This window comes from Salvelinus alpinus, chromosome 14, assembly GCF_045679555.1.
Source record: "Salvelinus alpinus chromosome 14, SLU_Salpinus.1, whole genome shotgun sequence".
NCBI lineage: Eukaryota > Metazoa > Chordata > Actinopteri > Salmoniformes > Salmonidae > Salvelinus > Salvelinus alpinus.
In genome coordinates, this window is record NC_092099.1 from 23,893,349 (window position 1) to 23,913,916 (window position 20,568).

Here is a 20,568-nt window from a genome sequence, read left to right on the forward strand (position 1 = left end):
TGGCTCAAAGTGGAAGAGAGATTGACATCATCATTACTTGTTTTCGTAAGAGGTGTTGACAAACTGAAGGTACAGAGCTGTCTGTTTAAATACTAACACACAACTCGGACACCCATGCATACCCCACAATACATGCCACCAGAGGTCTCTTCACAGTCCCCAAGTCCAGAACAGACTATGGGAGGCGCACAGTACTACATAGAGCCATGACTACATGGAACTCTATTCCACATCAGGTAACTGATGCAAGCAGTAGAATCAGATTTAAAAAGCAGGTAAAAATACACCTTATGGAACACCTGGGACTGTGAAGTAACACAAACATAGGCACAGACACATGGATACACACACGATAACATACGCACTATACACACACATGGATTTTGTGTTGTAGATATGTGGTAGTTGAGTATGGGCCTGAGGGCACACACCTAGTGTGTTGTGAATTCTGTAATGAATGTATTGTAGAGTATTTGTATAACTACCTTAATTCTTCCAGACCCCAGGAAGAGTAGCTGCTGCCTTTGCAGTAAATACAAATGTGATATTTCAATGTTTTATTTTTAATACATTTGCAAAAATGTCAAAAAAACTGATTTTGCTTTGCCAGTATTGGGTATTGTGTGTAGATTGATGAGGGGGAAAACTATTTAATCAATTTTAGAATAAGGATGTAACGTAACACATTTTGTAAAAAGTCAAGAGGTCTGAATGCTTTCCGAATGCACTGAAGCCAATATGCTGTGATAATGTATTAGGCCTACTTACTGCTCAAATGTCATTCCTACAGATATAAACGTTAACGAAACTAACCAAATGTGTAGACATAGCCTTATCCGCTAGTTAGCCTTTTTTTTATTACAGCAACAAACATATTGTTTCACTCGTCGACGTAGGCTATTTGTATCATGTTGAACGTGAAAGCAAATGCAACTGTCTTGCATAAAAACTATCTAAGAACGAACTAACTCAAGTAACACCCATAACAGACCACCCACATACTGAGAAGGGGGACCCGCCAGCAAGGACAGAGAAGACTGAGTTCATTCAGTGAAGGCTAGTGGAGGACGCCATTGAAACCGAGAACTGACAGACTTGAAATTTGTAGCGAAAGGATAACTATGAAATGGGGAAAATTCAACAACTATTTCTACGTTGAATTAAAGTTGTAGTGCCAAGGAACACAACATTCGTTGCCAGTTCGTAGGAGATGACGGTCCTCAACGCTGTTCTAGAGGTGAGAAGATAATAGTAGTGGAGGTGGGGTCTGCCAGGACAATGGAGAAAGTTTAGCTAGCGAGTTAGTAGAAGCTAGCTAGAAACAGGGTCAAAGGGGGACGACGGTATTCAAAACCTTTAAATATTAGAAATTGTGTAAGTAGCTAGCTAGGCCTTTATAGGTTATTGAAGCGTATGTATGTTGTCATTTGTAACAATGAGTGAACAGTGTCTGTGTCAATCATGCGAAACTCGTGTTTTTTTTTTGTCTACGTTAACCCCTCCCCCAGTGCTGTCTGTATAAATAATTATTTTACAAACTCCAAAAACAACTGAACGACCTTTTCTTGACAGCAAATGTAGTTAAAGTAGTACATCTGGAAAGTTTTGGGTTTAATATTTGAAGGGGTGACCTGAGCTGTTAGAGTTTTGTTGACAGTAAATAACTAGGCTGCAGCTATCTAATTCATAAACGCTACTTATCTTTACTGCCAATAGTATCAAAGATTTTTATAACTAACCCAAGATGGACCGTAGTCTGTCATTTCCAATGGGAGCAAATTAGTCAGTGGGCAGAACAAGCAAGGAGGTGGGCGAGATCCTATTGGTGCGTTGTAGTATGTATTTCCGTTAGGAAATAAAACTCGATTCGCCCTTGCATTCCTTAAAAAAAAAAAAAAATTGGGCAAAGGGTAAAGTCTACAAAAGGTAGGCGACTCTGTTCGTAACATATTCTATTTTTGGGACCAGACAACTTTATTGAACCCAAACGTTTCATTGATGAGCATAATGTCGGCCAAAATCTCTCGCTCCATTTTCTCCCACTGCCAGCCACTGGGCTTCCTCTCATCACCATATATGGTGGTGAGTGGAATCGCCAACCGGATGTTTCAGATTTCTCCATACTTCAGATTTATACATTGGGTGAAACATCTGGCTCATTGTTCGAGCTGTGATAGTATCTTCGGGCCATGCGAGTTTTGTTAACAGCCTCGGCGCTCGGTAAGGTTTTGGAAACATAAGGAACGTACCGTATATCAGTGATGAATCATTTTCAAAAAACAAAATGTTAAATTACTACACACATTTTATAGGGTTAGGGTTCCCACATGGCCGTGTTTCAGCGTTTGTTTACGGAAGACCGAATCAACTACCTGTGTTCATTGCCCATCTGTCTCCGAACACCTGTGTGTAAATGGAAGACGGACGCCACAAACGTGTTGTCACTGAAAAACACAGTCGACTTCAACAGTGTTAACCGGTTAATTGTATAATTTGCATTTGTGGAATTATTTTGATGTGGTATCGAAATAGAGGGCTTTATGTTTCTAGAACTGTACCGCAATTGACAATCGATTCATGTTTAGATGGAGTATTTTGCTGCCAGAGCCATTTCGCCTCTAAACAGAACATGTACGGTCCTTGGACATAAGCAGTAACGTTAGTCTCCTTTAGTTCACTATTAGGCTGTAGCTTACTCTGAAAATTGTAAGCCTAGCTTACTCTGTAAATTGTAAGCCTAGCTAATGCAACACGTACAAAAGTAACTTGTCTAACTACATAGACTCCCGCTGGCACTCCCTGTATATAGCCATACAATTTTATAACTATGTATTATTTTTAGGTCACGGAATGAAGGAAAACAGTTTCATCTATTCCACAGGGTGTGTAAATTTATTCTGCATTCCAGCTGTGCAAGTCTGGATCTCTGGTCTGGACTCAAGGGATCAAATCCTTATCTTGTTGTCTTTGCTGTCTGGCTGTGTTGCCATGCCATATTATCCCATTTAATGTAAGAAACCACGGCCCGATAGCATCACTGGGGGTGAGCTCCCAGCCATCCCAAAATTGCCAAAGACTGTTGAATAGCTAACAACTACTGCCTCCCTCACCCACAAACCATCAGCACTGACTCAATGTTCATCCACAGGTATTTACCCACACAGACACACACCTACACTGACACTTAGTATGCCAAACATTAGGAACACCTTCCTAATATTGAGTCTCCCCCCCAGAACTCTACAAGGTGTCGAAAGCATTCCGCAGGGTACTGGCCATGTTGACTCCAATGCTTCTCAAAGTTGTCAAGTTGGCTGCATGTCCTTTGAGTGGTATAACATTCTTGATACACACGGGAAACTGTTGAGCGTGAATAACCCAGCAGCGTTGCAGTTCTTGACACAAACCGGTGAGTCTGGCACCTACCATACCCAGTTCAAAGGCACTTAGATCTTTTGTCTTGCCCATTCACCCTCTGAATCACACAATCATGTCTCAAGGCTTAAAAATCCTTCTTTAATCTGTCTCCTCCCCTTCATCTACACTGATTGAAGTGGATTTAACAAGTGACATCAATAAGGGATCATAGCTTTCACCTGGTCAGTCTATGTCATGGAAAGAGCAGGTATCTTTAATGTTTTGTAAACTCAGTGTACACATACACAAACTCATCACCATGCACACATCCACTTATGCTGCTGCTATATTGATTATTATTATCATTCATATTTATCTTGCTACCAGTCACTTTTTACCCCTGTTTACATGTACATAACTACCTCAATCACTCCATTACCCATGCACATTCTAATAATGGTACTGGCACTGACCTGTATATAACTGCATTCTCAATTTTTTTGCATTTCTCGTGTTTTATTTTTTAAAAATTATTACTGCTTTGTTGGGATGAGCTCGCAAGTAAGCATTTTATTGCCTGGCTGCCCAGACTCCTTTCTCTGGCCAAATGCTACGCCACAGACATTCGTTTATTCTCTGCAATGAGTCTGGCTCTGAATACCTGCACGACCCTTCACCGAATGTAAACACATTCCTGGCCGTCTGATTGGTCCAGAATCCGATGGGTTGGGCCAGAGACAGAACACGCGTGGGTGTGGTGGTTTGAAAATGTTTTATTGGCTTTGATACTCTGATTGGTTAGAGACAATCCAATCGCTGATGACTTACAATTGTACAATGCCCCTCGTCTTAACAATAAACAACTTCAATGATGGCAGTCTCAGACTAAAGTGTGTAGCGAATGACAGAGCAGCTGAAGAATTTAGTGTGAGTCTTCAGGCTAAGCATTTCACTGTTTTACACCTGCTGTAAGCTGTGCACGTGACAATAAAACGTTGACACCTGAATAAATCTAACTAGACTACAGTATTTTGTACTGTTACGTTGGGCACATTCGTGTAATTAGATTGACAAATGTATAAACAAACATGTATAAATGTCAGTCCAGTCAGTCTCTTTGTTTTCAGTTTAGTGAACTAATCTGGCTTCTCTTCTTCCCCATACATATACAATGTGCATAGCTTACTAGCTAAACAATGAGAGCAAGGGGGAGAGAGTGTGTTTGTGTGTGTCCTAACCTAACCATTAGAGGATAAAATGCAAAACTGACCTTGGGTCAGTCTGGGAAAACTACATTTGAACCCTTGAGGCTTCAACCCCGACTAACCTCAACTCCAAGCCTGTGGTTGTGTGCAGTTCATTCTAACCCTATCTTCTCCCCTCCTAGTCCCCCGGTATGCCCTGTCTCCTCCGGCAGCCCAGCGTCTCACCATGAATGCTAGCGGGAATGTCTCCACTGCGGGAAACGCCACAGCTGCGTGGGACGCTGGTGGGGGCCCGGTGGTGCTGGAGTCAGTGTTCATCGTCACCATCGCCCTCCTGGCCTGCCTGGGCAACTTCCTCATCGTGGCCACCCTGTACCGCAGGCCCTACCTCCTCACACCCAGCAACAAGTTTGTGTTCAGCCTGACCCTGTCCAACCTGCTGCTGTCAGTGCTGGTGTTACCCTTTGTGGCGGTGAGCTCAGCGCGGCGGGAGTGGGTGTTTGGTGTTGTGTGGTGCAACTTTACAGCCCTGATCTACCTGCTCATCAGCTCGGCCAGTATGCTCACCCTGGGGGCCATTGCCATTGACAGGTCAGTGATAGTACCCCTACACTAGGATGGCTGCTTGCAAGGTACAGTATGTTTGTTGGGGATGTTGTGCTGGAGGTGTTCACTTTGGACCCGTTCCGAAATGGACCTGTGGTTTTCCCACCCGGATCCGATATGCATAAATACGTTTTTAAATATAGAGACCCGTTCTGTATATACCTGATCAGATCCACACCTGGCCCGATCTAAGCCAAGTGAGGGAAGCAGCAGATAAAGCACGAGAGGAGGGAGAGGTGTGCTCTAGCAGGCGGGGGAGGGGCCATACTGTCAGCGAGTGAGACGGGAAGGAGGGAGAGACGAGAGACAGCAACCATCCAACAAGCTGACTCGCACTATAGTAGACTAATAGGTGCCATATCTACACTGAACAAAAATATAAACACAACATGTAAAGTGTTGGTCCCATGTTTCATGAGCTAAAATAAAAGATCCCTGAAATTTTCCATATACCCGAAAAGCTTATTTCTTTCAAATGTAGTGCGCAAATGTATTTAGATTCCTGTTGGAGAGCATTTCTCCTTTACCAAAATTATCCATCCACCTGACAGGTGTGGCATATCAAGAAGCTGATTAAACACCATGATCATTACACTGGTGCACATTGTGCTGGGGACGATAAAAGGCCACTCTAACAAAGATGTCTCAAGTTTTGAGGGAGTGTGCAATTGGCATTCTGACTGCTGGAATGTCCTCCAGAGCTGTTGCCAGAGAATTGAATGTTAATTTCTCTACCATAAACCGCCTCCAATGTAATTTTAGAGAATTTGGCAGTACGTCCAACCGGCCTACCAACCGCAGACCACGTGTGTGGCGTTGTGTGGGCGAGCAGTTTGCTGATGTAAACGTTGTGAACAGTGCCCCATGGTGGCGGTGGGGTTATGGTGTGGGCAGGCATAAGCTACGGACAACCAACACAATTAGCATTTTATCGATTCCAATTAGAATGCACAGAGAGACAGTGATGAGATCCTGAGGCCCATTGTTGTGCCATTCATCTGGCGCCATCACCTCATGTTTCAGCCTGATAATACACGGCCCAATGTCGGAAGGATCTGTACACAATACACGGGAGCTGAAAATGTCCATGGCCTGCATACTCGACAGACATGTCACTCATTGAGCAAGTTTGGGATGCTCTGGATCGAAGTGTACGACAGCGTGTTCCAGTGCCCGCCAATATCCAGTAACTTCGCACAGCCACAGCCATTGAAGAGGAGTGGGACAACATTCCACAGGCCACAGTCAATAGCCTGATCAACTGTATGCGAGAGATGTCGTGCTGCATGAGGCAAATGGTGAGCACACCAGATTCTTATCCATGCCCCTACCTTTTTTGTAAGTTATCTGTGACCAACAGATTTGTATCTGTATTCCTAGTCATGAAACTGTTGCATGTTGCTTTTATATTTTTGTTCAGTATAGGTTATTTAACATCCAATACGCAGTACCGGTCTTGACTGCATCAAACCAGGAGGAGCTAGTTAATATTAGCTAGCAAGGCTAGTTGAGGCTGCAGTCGTGCGCTTTCTCATCAACTCCATTCAGAAAATTAAGTAGAGGCCTACCTGTTGGCTCTTGGTTGTTGTAGCCCATCTTTTTCCTTTAACTTTTAATTATATCTTAATTCCATCTTCCATTAAGCATCTCCTAACTTTTGCCAGACACGGAGGCTCTGTGACCGTAGCCTAAAAATCCCTGTCACTTCCTGGCTGGTTGGTTGTTATGCTGCTCATCCCCGGGACATACTTTCTTGGTGGAATTTCCTTGCACGTAAAAATGTATGTAGGATTCCCTAACTGCGATGTTTATTTCTCTCCATTGCCTCACGATCTATCATATTGTGTGCAATAATTTTTTGATATTTTTTTACACTGATAGAATGTATAGATTTGATAATGTCATTATCATTGTGCCCACAGGTACTATGCTGTACTGTACCCCATGATCTACCCCATGAAGATCACAGGCAACCGGGCGGTGGTGGCAATCGCCTATGTGTGGCTGCACTCCCTGGTGGGCTGCCTGCCACCCCTCTTCGGCTGGTCCTCCTTCGAGTTCGACCGCTTCAAGTGGACATGCGTGGCGGCCTGGCACCGCACCCCTGCCTACACCGCCTTCTGGGTCACCTGGTGCAGCCTGCCGCCGCTGCTCGCCATGTTGGCATGCTACGGCGTAATCTTCCGCGTGGCACGCCTCAAGGCCCGCAAGGTGCATTGTGGGACGACGGTGGTCGCGTCTTCAGAAGAAACGTCATCGGGGGCTCAGAGGAACGACCAGCGTAAAAACTCATCTACGTCCACGTCGTCCAATGGAAGCCGGTGGAGTTTAGTGTATGCTGGGAGCCAGTGCAAGGCTTTCGTCACCATTATGGTGGTGATCGGGACCTTCCTGGTGACCTGGGGCCCCTATGTGGGGGTGGTGTGTACGGAGGCCCTGTGGGGTCAGGGCAGCGTGTCCCAGGGCCTGGAGACCCTGGTGGCCTGGCTGTCCTTCTGCAGCGCCGTCTGCCACCCGCTCATCTACGGCCTGTGGAACAAGACTGTGCGCAAGGAACTGCTGGGGATGTGTTTCGGGGATCGCTACTACCGCGTGGAGTCGTTCGCCACACGCCACCGCACGTCACGCCTCTTCAGCATCTCCAACCGCATCACAGGTGAGCAGGGGGAGGGTGCTGGTGCTGTTAGGTTGAGGCTGAGGATGGATGAGGTTTGAACTGGCTTTGTGTGCTGAAAACCAGCACAACCTTACTGGTGCAACATAAAATCTTGTTCTGTTGTGTTCTTTGTTGTGCTGTATGGCTGACCCTGCTATTGTGTTAATAGTTATGTTGACTGTGTTACATTGTGTTGTGGTGTGTTGTATGTAGGGCTGTGACGGTCATTACGTATGGGCATTCCCATTCAAGTCAATGATGGCATAATGGGTGGACTGGCTGCTATTGCGAGTGTACCGATAAGAGTAGAGCAGGAAGTATACCCATCAATATGTGCTGTGATTTGTTGATTCAACTGAACATCATTTGAATTAACATTCTACATTACCATGGAAATTATTGCGTCACAATACCAGGCAGCCATTGCGAGGGTAAACTACCAGTCAAATGGCCAGGGCTAGAGGTTCCAAGCCGTTCTATTCATTATATTTCTATGTGTGCTGCTGCAGGGATAGGGGCATTGCCTAGGCAACCGAAAACGCCTTGCTTATTTCAGTAAGGAGAAGAAAAAAAAGTTGAATCACGTTGGTAAGAGTCCATGTTACCGCAGAAAGGGACACTAACGCATGAATGGGCGGCTGTCCCGTCTTCAGTCAACCAATTGTGGAACAAACACCTATGGCGGTTATTTTATTTTCATCACTGTCTTCATCCATAACCGTTGGTTATTCGATTATACATAATTGTGCCAGCCCTAATTGTATGGCGTTGTATATTTGACTCTGCTGTTGTGTTTCTTCCTGCAGACCTGGGCATGTCCCCTCACCTGACGGCCATGTTGGTGGGAGGAGGGCAGCTCCTGGCCCCCGGCAGCAGCACTGGAGACACCGGCTTCAGTTTCACTCAGGACTCATGTGAGTGGCGCACACAGGAAGCTGGCAAAGACACGACACTGTTTCCATAAGACGATTCAAACAAGGCCTTTAAGTCCTAGTCAAAATGCAGTGTCTGAATGTACTGAACAGTACAGATATAGCTGGGGCATATTCATTGTCAGGTCGCAATTGTAAATGAGAACGTGTTCTCAATTTGCCTACCTGGTTAAATAAAGGTTAAATAAATAAAAATAAAAATAAATTGTGGAAGCTGTTTACCGTTTAAGAACCAAACAGGGTCCCTCCCTTTTTCATTTGCTTCCGTTGAATAAATGTTTTGCAACATAATGAATACGCCCCTGGTCTTCCAGTACCTTTTAAAACTGCCCCCATAGGGCTTTATTGCTGATAAATATTGTTTAGCCTAGTTCTCTGTTGTATCATCATCATCCCTTAGCTGTGTTCTGATCAGCCCAGATTCCTGGTTTGTGGCTCATGTCTTGGCAGAGGGTAGATGGTTGGGTGTGTACTGTATTATCATGTGTAATCATCTGTCATGTGTGTGTGATGCTCCTCATTGGTGCAGACTCAACAGGTGTCATCACAGGTGTCACTTTTTTTCACATTTACATTTTTTTGTCATTTAGCAGACGCTCTTATTATTTTCATACTTTTTTTTCTCATACTGGTCCCCCGTGGGAATCGAACCCACAACCCTGGCATTTCAAGCGCCATGCTCTATCAACTGAGTTACCTGATTTAATACTATTTTGAGTCTTTCGGATTCGTTTAGAGAAGACACACATTGTAAGTACAATAGGATTTATTTTCTTTAGTGTCTGTCTGCTATGCATCTTTTGGTTCCTTAATCTCTACTGAAATACTGCACTACAAAATACTGAAGGTCATGAATCCCCCCCCTTTCCCCATACAGGTACAGACGTGATGCTGCTTGACAACTTCTCCACAGATGGCTCCTCCCACATTGGAAGCGTGGCCGTAAAGAGGCGGAGCTCGGTCACCTTTGAAGACGAGCAACAGCAGAATTCCAAAGGTACCTGTCCGTTCTCACTCGAGAATGAAACGTTTGGGGGGCTGCTGCAGTTCGATCAATATTGTGCTTATTTCCCTCGCGGCAGTCAAGCAATTGTATTCCGTCAAGAGTCAAAGTAGTCCGGTGGCGGTCGCATCTAGACCTCGATTCAAAGCTATCAATAAATCATTTTATTTGTATGCCAAGCAATCGCAACTGTACATTGTTTGAAGCACACTTTTTACTAAGTTTCTAAGGGTGTTTTCACATATAGTCCTCTTTTAAACAAACCGATCTCAGTCTTCTTTAAAGTGAACTCTGGGGTAAAAAAATATAAAAGAACTCAGTTCTCTTTGCCTTTGAATGAGGACTCAACTCTTTTTCCAGTGCACTTCAACTGTTTTGTGGACCGAGTCCTCTTTGCATTCACATTGCTATGTTTTTCCAAGATGCACTCTAAGTTTTTACAAAGATCAGGACAAGCCTCAGAATGTGTTATTGAACAGCTAGATATACCTACGTACATTTTGGAAGCTAATAGATTGCATTTAGTCAAAATATGAGCCATAATAATTGTAATCAGAAGATACTATTAACATGTAAATGTGATTGTTAATAGAACAAATAGCAATAGAATGACTTTCGAATAAATAATGCTGTAATTGAAAATTGTACACCCAAGGTAGGCTACTGCCCCTTTAAGAACTAGAGATTTTGTACCCTTTTTATGATTCTCAGCAAATATGTTGTCTTCTCACCCTATTCAAACCCCAAAATCAATATACAGTTTATGAAGCTCTCTTAGCCTATAGATCACAATATTGCAAACAAATTATCTAAACTAAAAAATCCACATGGAATTTCTATGCGTCCTTGATAATAAGGGGAAACGGTGTTGCAGTAGTCTAGTGTGAGAGGTTATGGCAGGGGAAACGGTGTTGCAGCAGTCTAGTGTGAGGGTTTATGGCAGGGGAAACGGTGTTGCAGTAGTCTAGTGTGAGGGGTTATGGCAGGGGAAACGGTGTTGCAGTAGTCTAGTGTGAGGGGTTATGGCAGGGGAAACGGTGTTGCAGTAGTCTAGTGTGAGGGGTTATGGCAGGGGAAACGGTGTTGCAGTAGTCTAGTGTGAGGGGTTATGGCAGGGGAAACGGTGTTGCAGTAGTCTAGTGTGAGGGGTTATGGCAGGGGAAACGGTGTTGCAGTAGTCTAGTGCGAGGGGTTATGGCAGGGGAAACGGTGTTGCAGTAGTCTAGTGTGAGGGGTTATGGCAGGGGAAACGGTGTTGCAGTAGTCTAGTGTGAGGGGTTATGGCAGGGGAAACGGTGTTGCAGTAGTCTAGTGTGGTGCGGGAATAATGACAAGGGAACCTGGGGAGCTTTGCGTTCGCATTGTCCTAAAAAAGGGACCGCCTAAGACCACCTCTCTAGATGTTCTCAGTTCGATTCGCTTTGGGGGTTCTTTTGAGGGGTCTGAGTTCCTTTGGAGTGTTCACACTGCACAAAAAAGTAAGCGTACCTCACTGAGTTCACAAAAATAGGCTTAAAGGGACAGCTCCAATAACGCCCCTATGGTGAACGAGAGGCTTGTAGAATCATGATTCTTTCAAGTTTTTAGGTCGCCGGTAGGGCTTTGGGCATTGGGCATTACTGAATCAATTTTAAATATTTTTTATTTTATTTCACCTTTATTTAACCAGGTAGGCCAGTTGAGAACAAGTTCTCATTTACAACTGCGACCTGGCCAAGATGGAGCAAAGCAGTGCGACACAAACAACAGAGTTACACATGGGAGTTATACATGGGATAAACAAACGTACAGTCAATAACACAATAGAAAAGTCTATATACAGTGTGTGCAAATGTAGTAAGATTAGGGAGGTAAGGCAATAAATAGGCCATAGTGGCGAAATAATTACAATTTAGCAATTAAACACTGGAGTGATAGATGTGCAGAAGATGAATGTGCAAGTAGAGATACTGGGGTGCAAAAAATAAATAACAATATGGGGATGAGGTAGTTGGGTGGGCTATTTTCAGATGGGCTATGTACAGGTGCAATGATCAGTAAGCTGCTCTGACAGCTGATGCCTAAATTTAGTGAGGGAGATATGTCTCCAGCTTCAGTAATTTTTGCAATTCATTCCAGTCATTGGCAGCAGAGAACTGTAAGGAAAGGCGGCCAAAGGAGGAGTTGTCTTTGGGGGTGACCAGTGAAATATACCTCCTGGAGCGTGGGCTACAGGTGGGTGCTGCTATGGTGACCAGTGAGCTAAGATAAGGCGGGGCTTTACCTAGCAAAGACTTATAGATGACCTGGAGCCAGTGGGTTTGGCGACGAATATGAAGCGAGGGTCAGCCAACGAGAGCATACAGGTTGCAGTGGTGGGTAGTATATGGGGCTTTGGTGACAAAATGGATGGCACTGTGATAGACTACATCCAATTTGCTGAGTAGAGTGTTGGAGGCTATTTTGTAAATGACATCGCCGAAGTCAAGGATCGGAAGGATAGTCAGTTTTACGAGGGTATGTTTGACAGCATGAGTGAAGGATGCTTTGTTGCAAAATAGGAAGCCGATTCTAGATTTAATTTTGGATTGGAGATGCTTAATGTGAGTCTGGAAGGAGAGTTTACAGTCTAACCAGACACCTAAGTATTTGTAGTTGTCCACATATTCTAAATCAGAACCGTCCAGAGTAGTGATGCTAAACGGGCGGGCGGGTGCGGGCAGCGATCGGTTGAAGAGCATGCATTTAGTTTTGCTTGCATTTAAGAGCAGTTGGAGGCTACGGAAGGAGTGTTGTATGGCATTGAATCTTGTCTGGAGGTTTGTTAACAGTGTCCAAAGAAGGGCCAGAAGTATACAGAATGGTGTTGTCTGCGTAGAGGTGGATCAGAGAATCACCAGCAGCAAGAGTGACATCATTGATGTATACAGAGAAAAGAGTCGGCCCGAGAATTGAACCCTGTGGCACCTCCATAGAGACTGTTAGAGGTCCAGACAACAGGCCCTCCGATTTGACACACTGAACTCTATCTGAGAAGTAGTTGGTGAACCAGGCGAGGCAGTCATTTGAGAAACCATGGCTGTTGAGTCTGCCGATAAGAATGCGGGGATTGACAGCCTTGGCCAGGTCGATTAATTTTTATTTTTTTATTTCACCTTTATTTAACCAGGTAGGCTAGTTGAGAACAAGTTCTCATTTGCAACTGCGACCTGCGACGGCTGCACAGTATTTTCTTTTATCGATGTCGGTTATGATATCGTTTAGGACCTTGAGCGTGGCTGAGGTGCACCCATGACCAGCTCGGAAACCAGATTGCATAGCGTAAAAGGTACGGTGGGATTCGAAATGGTCGGTGATCTGTTTGTTAACCTGTCTAGGAACCCCTCGCCAACAGCCAATGAAATAGCAGGGCGCCAAATACAAATCAACAGAAATCTCATAAATCAAATTTCTCAAACATACAAGTATTAGGCACCATTTTAAAGATACAATTCTCGTTAATCCAGCCACAGTGTCTGATTTCAAAAATGCTTTACAGTGAAAGCTCCACAAACGATTATGTTAGGTCACCACCAAGTCACAGAAAAACCCAGCCATTTTTCCCGCCAAAGAGAGGAGTCACAAAAAGCACAAATAGGGATAAAATTAATCACTAACCTTTGATGATATTCATCAGATGACACTCATAGGACTTCATGTTACACAATACATGTATGTTTTGTTCGATAAAGTACATATTTATATCCAAAAATCAAATTTTACATTGGTGTGTTATGTTCAGTAGTTCAAAAACATGCTATGATTTTGCAGAGAGCCACATGTTGCACCGTCAACATTAGTCTGAAATAGCATTATAAATATTCACTTACCTTTGATGATCTTCATCAGAATGCACTCCCAGGAATCGCAGTTCCACAATAAATGTTACTTTTGTTCGATAATGTCCATCATTTATGTCCATTTATGTCAAAATAGCTTCTTTTGTTAGGGAGTTTGGTAAACAAATCCAAAAGCGCGTTCAGGTCCAGTCGGACGAAGAGTTCAAAAAGTTATATTACAGGTCGAAGAAACTTGTCAAACTAAGTATAGAATCAATCTTTAGGATGTTTTTATCTTAAATGTTTAATAATGTTCCAACTGGAGAATTCCATTGTCTGTAGAAAAGCAATGGAACGAGAGATACCTCTCATGTGAAATGCGCGTGACTGAGAACGAGGCTGCTGGCAGACCCCTTAGTCAAACAGCTCCCATCCGGCCCCCCTTCACATGAGAAGCCTGAAACAATGTTCTAAAGACAGTTGACATCTAGTGGAAGCATTAGGAAGTGCAACATAACCCATATCCCACTGTGAATTCGATAGGGGCTGAGTTCAAAAACTACAAACCTCAGATTTCCGACTTCCTGTTTGGATTTTTTCTCAGGTTTTTGCCTGCCATATGAGTTCTGTTATACTCACAGACATCATTCAAACAGTTTTAGAAACTTCAGAGTGTTCTCTATCCAATACTAATAATATGCATATATTAGCATCTGTGACTGAGTAGGGGGTAGTTCACTCTGGGCACGCTATTCATCCAAAAGTGAAAAGGCTGCCCCCTATCCCAAAGCAGTTAAAGAACAACCAGGCATCCTCCACTGACGGAATGAGGTCAATATCCTTCCAGGATACCCGGGCCAGGTTGATTAGAAAGGCCTGCTCGCTGAAGTGTTTTAGGGAGCGTTTGACAGTGATGAGGGGTGGTCGTTTGACCGCGGACCCATTACGGACGCAGGCAGTGAGGCAGTGATTGCTGAGATCCTTTTTGAAGACAGCAGAGGTGTATTTAGAGGGCAGGTTGGTCAGGATGATATCTATGAGGGTGCCTGTGTTTACGGATTTAGGGTTGGACCTGGTAGGTTCCATGATAATTTGTGTGAGATTGAGGGCATCTATCTTAGATTGTAGGATGGCCGGGGTGTTTAGCATATCCCAGTTTAGGTTACCTAACAGTACTCTGAAGATAAATGGGGGGCAATTAATTCACATATGGTGTCTAGGGCACAGCTGTGGGTCTATAACAAGCGGCACAAGTGAGAGACTTATTTCTGGAAAGGTGGATTTTTAAAAGTAGAAGCTCGAATTGTTTGGGCACAGAACTGGATAGCATGACAGAACTCTGCAGGCTATCTCTGCAGTAGATTGCAACTTTGGCCCCCTTTGGCAGTTCTATCTTGGAGGGAAATGTTGTAGTTGGGGATGGAATTTTCAGAATTTTTGGTGACCTTCCTAAGCCAGGATTCAGATGCGGCTAGGACATCAGGGTTGGCGTAGTGTGCTAAAGCAGTGAATAAAAGAAACGTAGGGAGGGAGGCTTCTGATGTTAACATGCATGAAACCAAGACTTTTACGGTTACAGAATTAATGAAATTAAAAATTATTAAAATTAATTAATGAAATAAGTTGAAAAGATTTGAGCCAGTAAAAATACTCAAATTTCCCGTCACTAGTACATACGTTCCACTTAGGCATTTGAGCAAACAGACTTCTGTGTAAATGTGTTCAATATTTATTGGAGCAATTTTGCATCAGGTCTTCATCACCATTCATTGTAATAGTGCTGTAACTATTTAATGCAAGGATGACCCGATAACTCAATTTCTGTTCCTTTTCCTCTCAGCTGCAGAGAGCACCACCATCCCTTCTACTGTCCAGGTCCAAGTAGAGATACACAAATCTCTGGACACCTTCGCCTCCTGCCTGGCCAGGGCCATCGAAAGCGACGCTAAGCTCACCCTCTTTGGCGAGGACACACCCATATCTGGGGTGTTGTTTGCGGCTGTGGCGAGGGGGGCACAGAGGCCCCGTTACCTTGACGGTCAGAGACTGAGGCTGGAGAGCATCGATGAAGGGATCGTCAAAGACGACAGAGAAGACCAAGAGAGGGAGAATGCATAGAACAAATATCCCTTTTCTTCTTTTAGGTACTTAAGAGTTTATGGTACATTGGGCATTGCATACTTTATAATCTTTGAACTCAGTACGCACAGTGTATATATTTAAAATAGACATTTATAACAATGCAAGGCTTCTGCCAATTACAGTGCATGCCTCTGTATCTATTCTCATGTGAATAGATACTTCACATCAACAAGTGGGCCCAATGACCAATTTTCATACGTTGAAATCTTAAATAGCAATAGACACACTAAGGACATTTTTGGACCAAATGCGTGCCATATATTGAGTGCCTTGCTAGTTGTACTATATATACACCTCTGTTAAATAGGAAGCCTTAACTACTGTATCTTGACGGTTCAATGTTTGTATTTTAATTTGAAAGCTTTTGTTTATGCGTATGATAATATCTTAAGCCACTTATTCCATATTTTCTTTCCATGCTTAAAGTCTGCCTCTTGCTGGTGTGAACAGATAAGTCTGTTGTGTAGTTTTAGACGGTGGGTGCGTTCAGCAGGGAACAACGTTGTGGAACGTTCATATAGAAATGTGTTATGTAGAACAAACATGCCTCAATGACATGTCAAGTAAGGGATCATGTTAGTTCTATTCGTGACATTTCTATCTGCAACGTTTCACAACATTTGCCAACTGAACGTGGCCAGGTATTCCCGGGAGGAGAACTTCCTGGTTCTCAGTAGCTGTAATGCTTTTAGAGCAGAGGACCAACTTCCTGTATACTATAACATTTCACAGTACGGCATGTGAAAACATAACCTAGAAGATAAAGTACATTTGAATGCACTTGAATAATGCAGTACCCAGAGTATAAATCCGTCCCCTTCTGATTTGTATGTTGTTTTGGAAAGCCGTGACTTATCAAGTACACTATATATATACAAAAGTATGTGGACACCCCTTCAAATTAGTGGATTCGGCTATTTCAGCCAAACCCGTTGCTGACGGGTGTATAAAATCGAGCACACAACCGTGCAATCTCCATAGACAAACATTGGCAGTTGAATGGCCTTACTGAAGAGCTCAGTGACTTTCAATGTGGCTCCGTCATAGGATGCCAGGACAACGCTACCTGCCCCAATGCGTAGTGCCAACTGTAAAGTTTGGTGGAGGAGGAATAATAGTCTTGGGCTGTTTTTCATGGTTCGGGTTAGGCCCCTTAGTTCCAGTGAAGGGAAATCTTAACCTTACAGCATACAATGACATTCTAGACGATTCTGTGCTTCCAACTTTGTGGCAACAGTTTGGGGAAGGCCCTTGCCTGTTTCAGCATGACAATGCCCCCGTGCACAAAGCGAAGTCCACACAGAAATTGTTTGTCAAGATCGGTGTGGAAGAACTTGACTGGTCTGCACAGAGCCCTGACCTCAACCCCATCAAACACCTTTGGGATGAATTGGAATGCTGTCTGCGAGCCAGGCCTAATCGCCCAACATCAATGCCCGACCTCACTAATGCTCTTGTGGCTGATTGGAAGCAATTCCCAGCAGCAATGTTCCAATGTCTAGTGGAAAGCCTTCCCAGAACATGGGAGGCTGTTGTAGCAACAAAGGGGGGACCAACTCCATTTTAATGGCCATGATTTTGTAATTAGATTTTTGACGGGCAGGTGTCCACATACTTTTGGTCATGTAGTGTATCTCTCCTGTCAGTATTACTCTACAATGGTCCTAGTGTGGGTGAGCTGCAGGCTTTGCAGGACTGTGGTATTTTATCAAAGTCAAGCACATAATAGGACAACATGAAGCCACTTACAGTATTACTGTATTTTTCAAAAATGTTACTCTGTTGGTTAGGATTTCTGGTACATGTCATGTGGGCTCTCTATGTCCCTGTAGCGAGGGACACCTAACCTGATCCCAGATCTGTAAGTGCTGCTTTAGTCAACGCCTCTGACTGTGCTCTCAAGCACACACTGATCTGAAGCCAGGCTAAGGTTACCATCCCTTGTTCAAACACTATAGTTATCATCACATATCTAACACGTTATACATTCTGAATCACTTCACTAGAGCACCATTTCTCACCCTGAGAGAATCACTGTCGATCCTATTAGCAATTTGGGGTGTTTACCTCAGTTTATTAGGTGCACGCATCTAGTACCGGGTCGGGACCCACCTTTTGCTTCCAGAACAGCCTGAATTCTTTGGGGTATAGAAACATTGCTCAATTGGTATCAAGGGATCTAACGTTAGCCAGGAAAGAAATCCCCACACCATTACACCACCGCCACCAGCCTGTACCGTTGACACCGAGCAGGATGGGACCATGCACTCATGCTGCTGACACCAAATCCTGACTCTGCCATCGGCATGACTCAACAGGAACCGGGATTCGTCGGACCAGGCAACGTTTTTCCATTCAATTGTCCAGTGTTGATCGCGTTCCCACAGGGGCTGCTTCTTTTTGTCTTTAGCTGATAGGAGTGGAACCCGGTGTGGTCATATTCTTCAATATCCGTGACAAGAACCGACGAGTTGTGCGTTCCAAGATGCCGTTCTGCACACCGCTGTTGTACTGTGCCGTGATTTGACTGTTTGTGGCCTGCCTGTTAGCTTGCATGATTCTTGCCATTCGACCTCTCATCATCGAGCTGTTTTCTCCCACAGGACTGCTGCTGACTGAATTTTTTTGTTGTTGGGTCGCACCATTCTAGGTAGACCCTAGACACTGTAGTGCATGAAAAACCAGAATGCCGGCCATTTCTGAGATACTGGAACCGGTGCGCATGTCACCGACGATCATACCACGCTCAAAGTCGCTTAGGTCACTTGTTTTGCCCATTTGAACGTTCAATCAAACAGTAACTGAATTTCTCAATGCCTGTCTGTCTGCTTTATATAGCAAGCCACGGACATGTCAGTAGAAGTGAACCATTTATGAAAAGGGTGTTGTACCTAATAAACTGGCCCTCGTGTATATCTGTATTTATCTGTGTGTCACTGTCCCAGTATGGTACTGCATTGTTAGAGCAATACTCCAGAACGTAAGGTATTGTACACTTTTGATTTCCACTAAGGGCTGGATTCATTCCGTATCGCAGAAGATTAGCATTTACAGCGTGATTTAAATTCAAAGGCAGTGTTCCCGCATTCGCAGAGACTGCATACACGGTAAACGATGCATATGTTAGCTCAATCGGAAATTACCGTTACATTTTAAAGCGGATCTTCCGTGATTTGGACTGAATCCAGCCCTAAGACATTTTGTACTGTTGTATTAAAGTTTTTTTATACATAGCAGAAGCTTTCTGTGTTTTAGTTGGCTGGGTAACAATATTTCTATCATTTTGCTCACTGCCATGACTCCCAGATTCAGTTTAGTCTTGCCAATGTCTTGCAATACTCTGTAACCAAATACATTTAATCACAAAGTCCTTTTTATGCACGCTTAGACAAAAACAACAGAGCCCTGCATGAGGGTCAAATCTGGAGGACTAGGTGATCTCTCTCTGAGGCTGACGTAAGGTTTTTAAACGGGTCAACACTCGTAAGGCCGCAGGCCCAGACGATATTCCAGGGAGTCTTCAGGGCTTGCGTAGACCAGCTGGCAGGCTGGCAGACATTTTCAACCTCCTCTTGTCCCAGTCTGTAATCCCCACGTTTCGAGCTGATTACCATCATTCCTGTCCCCAAAAACTCTTAAGGCATCCTGCCACAATGACAACCACCCTGTAGCACTCACATCTGTACTAATGAAGTGCTTTGAAAGGCTGGTCATGGCACACATCAACTCCATCATCCCAGACACCCTGGACCCACTCCAATTTGCATACCACCCCAACAGATCTACAGACAACGCATTCTTAATTCTTAACTCTGCCCTCTCCCACCTAGAATGTGAGGATGCTGATCGACTACAGCTCAACATTAAACACCATAGGATCCTGAACTTCTTGACTGGCCAACCCCAGGTGGTAAGAGTAGACAACGCCTCTGCCACGCTGACCCTCAACAAGGGGGCCCCCCAGGGGTGTGCGCTTAGCCCCCTGGTATGGCAACTGCAGCGCCCCTCGACCGGAAGGCCCTACAGAGGGTGGTGCGGACGGCCTAGCGTATAACTGAGGGTGAGCTCCCAACCATCCAGGATGTACATGCCATGTAGTCTTAGAGAGGCCCGAAAAATGTCCAAAGACTCCAGCCACCTGAGACATGGACTGTTCTCCATGCTCTCAGACGATACCGGTGCATCAAGGCTCAGACCAACAGACTCCTCAACAGCTTCCATCCCCTGGCCATCCCCTCACACCTACACTTCTGCTAAAATGATTATTGATTAGATGTATTACTACACTGCTTTTCATTGATTGCCATTAGTACATATCCATGCTATCCTGCTTCTGATTCCTATTACTCCTGTTCACCTGTATATATTAATATCCATCTGTTATCCTGCTACCGGCCACTTCTATTTTCATGTATATAGTGTACAAAACATTAAGAACACCTGTTCTTTCCATGACAGACTGACCAGGTGAAAGCTATGATTCCTTATTGATGTTACCTGTTACGTCCACTTCAAATCAGTGTAGATGAAGGGGAGGAGACAGGTTAAATAAGTATTAAGCCTTGAGACATGGATTGTGTATCTGTGCCATTCAGAGGGTGAATTGGCAAGAGAAAATATTTAAGTGTCTTTGAATGAGGTATGGTAGTAGGTGCCAGGCGCACCGGTTTGAGTGTCAATAACTGCAACAATAATGATCCACCACCCAAAGGACATCCAGCCAAATTGACACAACTGTGGGAAGCATTGGAGTCAACATGGGCCAGCATCCCTGTGGAACACTTTCGACACCTTGTAGTCCATGCCAACGAATTAAAGCTGTCCTGAGGACAAAAGGGGTGCAACTCAATATTAGGAAGGTGTTCCTAAT

At 44.2% G+C, this 20,568-nt stretch overlaps 1 protein-coding gene across 3 annotated transcripts; it reads left to right on the forward strand.

The window, feature by feature from the left end:
• Positions 1-879: 879 nt before the first annotated feature.
• On the forward strand, positions 880-18,931 carry gpr161b (G protein-coupled receptor 161b). Of its 3 annotated transcripts, XM_071342065.1 has the most exons (6): positions 880-1,237; positions 4,745-5,153; positions 7,091-7,824; positions 8,631-8,738; positions 9,634-9,753; positions 15,397-18,931. In XM_071342065.1, exons 2-6 carry the CDS (start codon positions 4,789-4,791, stop codon positions 15,672-15,674), a joined length of 1,605 nt encoding a protein of 534 aa, XP_071198166.1. In that variant the 5' UTR covers positions 880-1,237; positions 4,745-4,788; the 3' UTR covers positions 15,675-18,931. The 3 variants fall into 3 exon arrangements, with proteins under 3 accessions (XP_071198166.1, XP_071198168.1, XP_071198167.1); XM_071342067.1 differs by lacking the exons at positions 880-1,237; positions 4,745-5,153 and adding an exon at positions 5,168-6,466; XM_071342066.1 differs by lacking the exons at positions 880-1,237; positions 4,745-5,153 and adding an exon at positions 6,547-6,949.
• Positions 18,932-20,568: the final 1,637 nt, after the last annotated feature.